At 30.0% G+C, this 10,929-nt stretch overlaps 2 protein-coding genes across 2 annotated transcripts; both read right to left on the bottom strand.

Annotated features, from left to right (window-relative positions):
• Positions 1-19: 19 nt before the first annotated feature.
• LOC140920051 (uncharacterized) lies at positions 20-1,733 on the bottom strand. Its single transcript, XM_073367362.1, has 3 exons — positions 1,645-1,733; positions 298-1,498; positions 20-217 (listed from the first exon to the last, which is right to left on the bottom strand). Exons 1-3 carry the CDS (start codon positions 1,731-1,733, stop codon positions 20-22), a joined length of 1,488 nt encoding a protein of 495 aa, XP_073223463.1.
• Positions 1,734-7,533: 5,800 nt separating this feature from the next.
• On the bottom strand, positions 7,534-10,929 carry LOC101497031 (protein SIEVE ELEMENT OCCLUSION B-like). The gene is made up of 7 exons (XM_004491875.4): positions 10,635-10,929; positions 10,428-10,481; positions 9,775-10,190; positions 9,537-9,625; positions 9,288-9,427; positions 8,465-8,947; positions 7,534-8,349 (listed from the first exon to the last, which is right to left on the bottom strand). The coding sequence occupies exons 1-7, from the start codon at positions 10,860-10,862 to the stop codon at positions 7,756-7,758; spliced, it is 2,004 nt and encodes a 667-aa protein (XP_004491932.1). The 5' UTR covers positions 10,863-10,929; the 3' UTR covers positions 7,534-7,755.

Here is a 10,929-nt window from a genome sequence, read left to right as displayed (position 1 = left end):
TTGTATCAATTTTAAAACATTAAGGTTCATCTAAAGACATTGCCTCTACGGGTTCCGTAGGTGGATTTTGGGTAACACGTGACAACCGGCCTAATAAATACCCCCAGTGTTGTAGACGGCCTGTGTATGCTATTGCCCAAGAAGTTGCTTCATTGGTACGATATTGCTTCCAACCTGGTGCAATGTCTGGCATTGGAAATCCATCTTTCATCTTTAACTGCAAAAATTAAATAAATTAACAAAATATAAGACAAAATTATCAGAATAAAATTTAAAAAAGTATAAGAAAATAATTACCGGAACCCAGTGATTTCCATTAACAAAACCAATACAACAAATGCGATCATTTTTTGTCGATCCGGAATGTGAACCCCTCATAGGAAAGAAAGTCATTGAAAATGTCAGACCGAACGTGACAAGAATAATATTATATGTTGTCGCTATCACGTAACCCATATCAGGCATGGACAACCATTTATCCATGGGTTGAACACCTAAGCCGGATATCATCAACGAATCTCTTACTTCTTTAATGCGTCCTGTGAACAATCTATCATATGGAGTTACATGAGAAACAATCTCTTGATCCAATCTCTTGCGGACCAAAGACCAACACTCTTCACCGAAACCAAGCAATAATGCAATAGCGCGAAAACCACAATTTCCATCAGCTGCCACGTCAAATATGTCATCAATGTATGGCTGAATAATATCAGGAAATTGTGTCAATAACAAATTTTTTGAAGAATGAGATGACTGAGAGGGGTGTTTCTTTGATTGAGAGGCTTGTCTCTTCTTTGATTGAGAGGGTTGGGAACCAATATCTTCACCATATGTTGCATTAACATGCTCAAAGTAAGAAGGGTCTCGATATACATCATATCCATCTGGCTTCATACCCTTACTCTTCTTCACTCTTCCTTTGGTTTTGACTTTTTCAGGTGGTGGACATATTGAACTTGTACTTGGAAAAGCAAGTTCACGCACTTTACTCTTCAACACTCGTTTCCCAATAACATCAAGTGATCGAAAGCGTTTCCATAAGGCATTCATCTCAGTAGACATATCCAACTCTGATCCATCTTCTGTGTCTTGAGTGAGTTCACATTCCATGCTTAATTTTCTCCATTGAATATGCACAGAATCTAGAGGAATTGGTTCACCCATTAATTTATATTGTCCCAATTCACAAGCACAAGGTAATCCGTATGTCCTTCTCAGAGAACACCCACATATAGATTTGTCAGTACCCACCCACTCAACTTTGTCGTATTCTTCAGCAATACGTCTTTGAGCTTCTGTTGATACAAATGTATTCAATCTCTGATAAAATGGATTTCTGTGCTCATGCTCTTCATCATAAAAACTTTTTTGAAACGAGGCTCTGATTCTTTTATGTTGTAACCTTATCATGTTGTTCATAGCCTCCCAACATTTACACAAATCACTCATGCTATTTTCTAACATTAACTTCAGTTTCCAGTGAGCCGACTCAACCCTGTAAAATTCAACAATATATAATAAAATTATATTAAATACCTGTTAGTCGTTGTGTTCCCCAAATGCATCACTTTATTTGTCCATGCTTCAACAAATCTTTCCTTATGTGGAGTCAACCAAGTTTCTTTGACATAATCAACAAACACTTTAGTATCAACACATGATTGTTCAAACATATGCAAGCGCATCATATACTCTTTTTCATTACTACAATACATAATGTCTTTCCACATATTCAATATTGACTCTTGTCTATCCTTTAAGACATATTGCTTGCATTTTGCTCCAACATTTTTTTCGATATGAAATCGACAAAGTAAATTAACAGCATGTGGAAACACAATGCCAACTGCATTCATTAACGCAAGATCTCTGTCTGTCACAATTACTTGAGGGAATTTATTTTGTGTAACAAACAAATCTTTTAGTCTCTCTAATGCCCAACAAAAGTTTTCTTCCCTCTCACATTCCAAATAAGCAAACCCAACTACAAATGTTTTCTCTGTTGATGTCATACCAACAATTTCAAGTAATGGCATTCTGTATTTATTGGTTTTGTAGGTACTGTCCATAATCAACACAATCGGAAACAAATTCAACAACTTCACTGAATCTGGATGCGCCCAAAAAATATCTCTCATAACATCGGAGTCTTCACGCTTTCTATTCCAGCACACATATTTTGCATCTTCAATTAACTTGAATAAATGTTGCATCTCTGTTCTATTACCTCTCACGCGCAATCGAATGATACTTCTCTGTTTATATATTTGTGAGATCTTAGTAACATTACTCTTATCTCGGTCTTGCAATGAGAGTAATATGTGTCTCGGTGCAACATTATATTTTGTTAATTCATGAACATGCTTTCTATCTTCTTCATTTAAGCGCCCAACATATGCATGCCCCTCCAAAGTATCAGGTAATTCATGGTTGTGAATTCCACAAATTACTTTAACTATCCATCCTGAACCATCTTTTAATGGTTTTGATCTAAGCTTGAAAGGACAATCACATTTTTTTGTTGAACTTCGAATAGAACTAGCAGCACACTTGTATTTTCCCCCTTTGTCACAACCTAATATTAATTTATTTCTCCGTCCTTTCTCACCCGTCTCTATATCTGATCTTCTGATAATAACGGTAACTTTATTTTTTATACCAATTTCTTTTGCCCATTTCACAACAGTATCCCTTGAATCAAATATCTGAAATAAAATAATTATAATTAATCACAAAAATATATTTTTATAATATTAATATTAAATATATTTATTCATACCTGATCTGTGTCAAAAATATTTGTAGTATCGACGCATGTTTTGTCCATTAATAGTAGTGGATTATCCATATCTGTTAACATTTAAAAAAAATTAAAAAAAATTAAAAAACTTAAAAAAAAATTAAAAAAATATGGTCTGTACCGGAAAACTCAAAAATGAAGATTTCTGGAACCTAATACTGTACCGGAATACTTGCCAACCAAGATTTCCGGTACACAAATTTTCTCTTCTGTACCGGAAAAGTCAGTTTAAACATTTCCGGTACTATACTCTGTACCGGAAAACTCAGTTTTAACATTTCCGGTACTTTACTCTGTACCGGAAATCTTGTTTCAAGTATTTCGGTAGTTACCGGAAAACTGCCACTTACCGGAAATCTGTTTTACGGCTGGGGTTGTGACAAAATGGTGAAAAAAATATTTACATTTCCGGTATAATAGTCATTTACAAAATGGTGAAAAAAATTGAGGGTAGTTTTGCCATTTTCGAATTTTTTTGGGGGTACAAGGCAAAGTGTGGGGGTACAAGGGAAATTTTTCTAAAGTGGGGTACAAAATCAGCAAAAGCCCAATAAAAAAAACCTGAAGCAGAAAATATAAGGGAGGTTGATAGCTGACTCAAACTTATATTTCTATAATTTAAGTAAAAAAAATGATATTAATCACTCATTCTATTCATCCATAATAATTAAAGTATTATTTTCCAAAATACTTATATTACAATACTAATAATTTTCAAAAAAATAATTAGATAGAATTAACAATTTATCTTATTCACTAATTTAAATATCTATAAAATTATCACACTATAGCAAATACATATGTAAGGAAAATTAATCATAAGTATATATCAACACATATTTTAAACACATGAAATACTAAATTAATTGTTTAAAATTCTATTAAATAAATAAAATAATTTATTATAAAATTTGGAGTGTTACACAACTCAATCAGAACAATAAAGAAAAGTTTGCTTAGAATACAACATAAAGGTTAAAAAGTTTAAAATAACATAGAAATCATAGGTGATTTTTGAAAGTGAGTTGAATTCATAAGTATCAAAATAAAGTGAGGCAGGAAATGGAATTCACAAGTATCAGAGTAGGCTCTAATGTTGTGTGCTACCGTTGCACTTCTCAAATGAATTATAATGTTTGGAATAATTGATATTAGCACATCAATGAGCTAACATTTTATTCACTAATATTAAAATAATTCAACATGGATCATAAATGAAATGGCAAGTATCTAACTAACAATGGAAAGAAAAAAAAAACTTGGTAACAAATTTATACATTCCGAAACTATTATACAATTTCTCTATTAAACAGTCCCAAACATGTTATATCTAAATTATTTATTAAGCAATCCAAGGCTTTTGAGATTTTAAAATAACAATATTAAACACCTCTTTTAAATTTAAAACCTGCTTTTTGGTAACAAAAATTTACTGTCCAACAATGCTTTAAAAATTAGACCAAAATTAAGGCAGTAAAAGTATTGATTCATGGCTCAAAGACTCAACCATGGTTAGACTGAGAGTAGACTAAGCCAAAGAAAGTAGTCCTATATGCCTTGTATTTCTGCTAGAGAATAGAGAACAATGAATTAAAATGTAAATCCAAACATACCAATAATGTTTGCTCCAAATCATTCAATTGAACATCTGAAAATGCACTTAGAATATAATCACAAGGTGAAGGGCCATTAATGAGCAGATTTGCTAGGAAAACAACATTTTTATTGTGTCGTGTGTGACAATTATTCACAAGTTAAACACACAAATTCAAAATGAACCCTAACTCTCAATCAAACTCGCAATGAATCCCTAAAATGAACCCTAACTTTCAATCAAACTCGCGAAAATTCAAAATTAATCCCTAAAATGAACCCTAACTCTCAATCAAACTCGCGAAAATTCAAAACAACACAAAATTTACATATAACTAAGCAAATATTTCAAATATATATTTTATATGAAGTTTAAATTAAGGTAGAAAAAAAATTCAAAATTTACCTTTTAGAAAGGTGAAAGAACAAAGATGTCGTTGTCGTTGTGGATGTTGTCATAGCCAATAAATGATTGGGGCTCGAATCAGAACGAAGGGGTGAGAACAGTGATCACGGGTCAGAGCGGCAGTTGTGAGTCTGAACATTTGTCGAGGTGAAGGCAATGAAGGCAAGAAGGCGAAGGTGAAAAATAGATTAGGGCTCGAGATTGAACAAAAGCGGGAAGGCAGCCGATTGTTTTTCAGTTTTGATGTCTATAGCCACAGTTTTAAGCGTATTATTATAACAATTAGTGACAAATTTATGTCACCAAAGATATAAGACACCTATACCCACAACAAATAGTTTATATGTGGGTATAGGTTATCTATATCTACAATTTTTAATGTTGTCACCATAAGCTTCTGTAGGTATATGTCTATTTTTTTTTAGTGATATATTCACATTTTTATCTTTCTCTCTTTAATAGTGTTGACAATAAAAATTTCTTAAACATTTTAAGAATATAAATTTTCGTAAATGACAATTATAATTAGTAGAAATACTTATTTATTTTGAATTTTTTAATCATTATAATTATATATTTTAAAAGTTTATTTAATGTCCTCATCAAAAGAAATTTCTGAATATAACTGTCAGCATTGAAGTATCAATTTTTTGTATTTTTATTGCACTTAGTGTGTATATTTTATTTCATTTGTTGTATGTTATTCATTTCATTTTAAATATCAATAAAAATATTGTTTAGTTTTTTTTACAAAATTTTTATAATTTATTTATAAATGTTATTTTTTCGTAATTGAAATGGAACTGCTATCAAAACCAATGAATATATATTTGATAAGTGTTAGATTTTGAGAGGTATTTCCGAAATATATATTTGAAAATTTTCTTATATGTGATGATTGGGATAATTATTGTTAATGTTCTTATTTTATCAAAGTTGCTTGATTAGTGTAGTGCTGTCCAAAGTGATATGTTTTGTTTGGTCCCTTGTTCAAATCCTTTTTGAATCCAATAAACATAGATTTGCAGGGTAAATCGAATCGATATACTCATTTGTATCAATTATACGTATATTGATGGAAATAAACTGAACAAATAGCATTTCTTTAATACAAGATTCAACATTCATTTCTTGTGTTTATTTGTAATTTATTGTTGATGTTAATAGAAAAATTTATAGAAGAATTGCTACACAAAAATATCGCCTTTTTATATATAGGTTAAAATTATTATTAAAAAATTATTTTAAAAAATTATTTTTATTTTATTTTTAAAACAATGGTAAATTTCACTATAATTAACTCATAAAATTATGAGATTTCGAAGATCAAATTCAGAACAAGACGTTCAACTTAGACAAATGACAATTTCAAACAAGTGTCACAAGTACATAAACTATAAAGCCATATCATCACAAATATATCATTAAAATGTTAATACTTCTTATTTTCAACTAATTTGAATAATAAAATACATCTTACTATAGTTATGTGTTTGATTTATAAAAGAAAGATAGAGAAAAGAAAATAAAGTATGACAATGAAAAAAAAAGAGTAGAAAATTAGATGATTATTTAATATTTTGGTATAAGAATAATAGAAGAAAAATATGAGAAGAAAGAAAGCTATTTATAAAATGACATAAATATTGTTACATAAAAATAAATTTTTATATAATATATTTAGTATATTTTATTATTTGGCAAATTTTTTTAATTAATCATTTTTAAATTAAATAATTACAAAATTATCTTAATAATATTGTCATGAAACTCACACCAACTTATTAAAGAGATCGTCATTACAAGATAAATTAAGAAAATACTTTAAATTTATATGTGATTTTTTTTTTAATCTTAAATTCTTATAAGTGTATCCAGGATGATGACATGTTTGATAGAAATCTAAGTGTTATAAAAAAAGTTCAATTAGTATTTCAAAGTGTTATCATACAACTAAGATTTACATGTATTCATTCGAAGATTTAGACTTGCACACCTTTAAAAAAATTCTAATAGGTTTTCTAGAGCACAAAAAGTTAAATGTATAAATAAAAGATATCATTGCTCATATGTTTATTAATTTAATTTTAGAAAATATTTCAATCATTTATCTATTTTTTTCTCTGATTTGGTCATTTATTTAATTTTTAGTAAACAATTTGATCTTTTATGTTTTAAAATGTTAATAATGTTATCCTTTTTTTTACAAAATTTCATCAAAATTTTCAAACAAAACTCCTAAAATTAATTATCATCTTCAATATAATGCAAATTTTATCAAATTTATAACTTAAATTTTCAAATAAATTCATACTTTCATTCTTTATATTTTCGAATTTTTGTAATAAAATTAAAAAAAAAACTAAATCAGAAAAGAAAAAAAAAAGATAAAAGACTGAAATGTTATCTGAAATTAAATTAAGGGAGTGCATGATCAATTGTCTCTAAATAAAATCTTAAAAATTGTGCATTTAATATTTTAGAATTGTAAAAATTAAAATTTTTCATTAATTTTTTTATTTTCTTATTAAGTATCCATAACACCTACGTCAGCATTATGCGATTTTTCCTTTATAATAATTGTGATGTACTTGTGTTACTTAATTTTCCAGAGTTTGATTTTCCTTACAACATCATGGAAGAGAATTGTGTTAGAACTATCTATCTTCAAACACCTTTCCAACAAACTCGTCCCATTGTTGCTAAAATAAGGAGGAACAAATGCAGAAAGTAAGCATAATTAATTTTATTCAATCAAAACAAAATTCAGTAACATACAGACGAATTATATAAAGCCATTATTCATTTTCAACCCATTCAACAAAGGGGAACAAAAGTGGCTATAGCACACAAGAAAATTCGTCTTGACCAACAAACACATACATATATTAAAACTTCATGCTTATAAAGCAAATCAAACTTGAGAACATAAATCCTCCTTCATCCTTATAAATCAATTGCAGCAACTATTTGGATCATCACGATGGCAACACCTGTAATTAACAGAAGTAACTTCCATCACACGTCCACAAGTTGGATTAGGACAACTTATAGTAGCCAAAACATTTGAAGAATTATAAGCACACGAAACACTAGAAGATATCTCTTGAAGCTTAATACTATAATATTCTTTGAAAGCTATATCAAAGCTTTCTTTCTCAACCACATTATTTTTCCACTTCTCAAAATCAGCAACTGTTTGATACATAGGTTCACCATGGCCCAAAAGTGTAACATGATACCCTTTACTTAGAAGAACCCATCCTAATGGATCTTGTTTGAGACAAAGTAAGCTTTTCACTGCTTCTTGTATTTCGCAGTCTACTTTGTCTTGGCATGTTTTGTTCTGTTTTCTTCCATCTATACCGATCCAAAAGTATGGGATTTTTGCTGGGTTGTGTTTTCCTAATTGGTAGTAGTCAATGCTGACATCTATGTTTTTTATGTTTTGGTTTCTTTTAATGCTTCCTATTGCTGTTGTGAAGTCTTGGATCCATTTTGTGTCATTGCCTCCGTAGATGAATATGTAACTGTCCCTTTTCATCTCCTGATTCACAAGGTAGCATTATGTATATTAGTAATAATTAACCCATTATTAATTTCATTATATGAATACTCATGCTTCTAATTTGTAGTTTATAGTTGTAGTTTGTACTACTTACCTCTATGTTGATATCTACTTTCTTCATTAAATTCCAAAACCAAGCCCATTTCTTAAAGAGATCAACTCCATCACTTTTCCTAAAAGGAAAAGCATCAAATCCCCATTGAAAAATAATTTCCATTGCATCCTCATTTATCACATCACCTTGAGGATTAATTACTGACACAATAGGCTTGTTATCCAAATAATTCAATTTGTTCCTTATTATTCCAATCCCCGGTAGCTCAGAGAAATATTCCAACACATACCATTTCATGCTTTCCTTCAAATTCCTAAACTCTTCCTTGTGGACTTCATCCCAAATATCCACAATAGGGACCCACAAAATCTTGAAATCCTCTTTCTTGAAACCTTTTATCACTTCTTGTGGGTTGTCTTGTAATCTTTTGTAGATTGAATTTAATAGCAAAATCTCATCTCCGATGCTGTCTAGGCCAGAAATGAATAGCAACACATAGTTCTGCTTGAAGACTTCAATACCCTGATTCAGAAAAAGAAAAAATGCTCTTAATTTGTTTGAAAAGATTTCAAATGGATAAAAAAAAAAATTAACATTTATAAATTTAGATTTCAAAATTTTAGATCAAAAGAAGCTTAAAAAAATTCATTGTAGTTATAAATATATATTATGATAAATTAATTATAAATGCTTATCTAGTTTAGTTGCTCAAAATAAATGTTCCATATTCTTCCCAACTCAAATCCAAATTCAAACTTGCTTTAGACCTCTAAACATGTTGGTCACATAATAGTTTGTCAATTACTTTGATTGAATAAAAAATATCCAATATATGTAAGACAATAATAGTTTTAGAACTAACCGTTTTAACTTGATTGTTGCCTTTAAATAAAAGTGGTATTTGATCAGATCCATTTCCTTGGATCAGAAGCCTCAAGAAACTTACAACATCTTTAATATTTTTAGACTCTTTCAAACGCCTTTCATTATCATCTACCCTCTCTGCAAAAATAGGAGATAATATATCTTATTAATTAGCATTTAAAAAATCAAACTTCAAAGTATTGAAGTAACAGGAAGCACCAAAGTAGATATGTAGTTATTTATGTACCAATTTGCAATTTGCAAATTGCCAAATGACCCTTCAACTTCAGAACAACATCAGAAAGCCTTTTTCTAAAATCTGATAATTTATGCTCCCTGAAAGAAAAATAATAATAATCTTATTTACACGCTGAATATAGAGACAAAATTTTTTTTAAAAAATGTCACAAATTTTCTCACCACTAAATTTAGTGACAAAATTAGGGAAAAAATTATATTTTCCGTCTCTAAATTGTGAAACTTACGATGTACCGATGAGGTTGCCAGTAGAAGCAACAATGGTAGCAAGTGTCCAATACACAACAAGAGGGATTTCTTGCATAGCATCTGACAGAGAAGGAATTTCCTCTAAATCATAACCCATAGTAGACCATGTTGACCACTGTATAATGTCCTGAAACACTTCCAATAAGAATGTGACTAGATCAGTTATATCAGATGAGACTTTTCTGAATTGAACTTGGTTCAATTGCTTCAATGAGCTTCCAATTGTTGTGTCTGATGATTGAAGCCTATAAAGGTGCCAAAATTCACCATACTCCAAACAGAAAGCAGCTAGTGTTATAAGTGCTTTTGCATCCCATGAGAAGCCTCTCAACCGTTGAAGAATCCACATTGTTGTCTGGTGTGCACATTCTGGAGTGCCACGTGTCGTTATCATCTGTTACCAGTCACACTATATTAATTAAAATTCTCCATATATTTTATGTAACAATTAACATATATCGTTATCTCATAAGTTATCCAGCGCTTTTATTTTCATTCCTGTAAATAATAACTATAGCTGTGTATATTAGTGTCGTGTTTGGTATATATGTCTGTTGTCGGTGTTTCATAGTTTTGACAATTTGAACTCCACCAAAATATCTCAAATTCCATAACATAAATGATAATTAACCTGACAAGAAATCTTCTTCAGGGCAGGGAAGTCTGGTTTGAAAGAAATCTGTGTCTGAAAACAATTAAATTGTCAGTTTAGTTGCATAGTATATATATTAAAATATGTTTGACATTGTTTGCTATTATATATAAATAACATGATCTTGTGAAGTAAGATTTATATATTAAGTGATGAAGGAAACTGGGTGTGGTAATAATTAATTACGTTAAGAACAGAATTAGTCGTAGAAATTTGAGCTGAGGCAGAGATGATGTTGGATACAAGCTTGAAAAGGATATCCTTATCGTAGTTTTCATCATCATTGACGTGGGTGAGATAAACTTTGTGAAGGATCTGATAGTCTTCAAGCTCAAAGGGATTAGGAAGTTGAGATTTCTGCTGTTGGATCATAGTGCCATTTGATGGAGCATAGGACAATGCAGTATTGGACATGGTGATGATGTGATTTGTATCTCAATCAAATTAATTAATAATTAGCAAATGAATTCTTGCTTTGAGC

This window comes from Cicer arietinum, chromosome 4, assembly GCF_000331145.2.
Source record: "Cicer arietinum cultivar CDC Frontier isolate Library 1 chromosome 4, Cicar.CDCFrontier_v2.0, whole genome shotgun sequence".
Classification (NCBI taxonomy): domain Eukaryota; kingdom Viridiplantae; phylum Streptophyta; class Magnoliopsida; order Fabales; family Fabaceae; genus Cicer; species Cicer arietinum.
The sequence above is the reverse complement of the archived record's forward strand: the minus strand, read 5'-3'. Positions and strand labels throughout refer to the sequence as shown.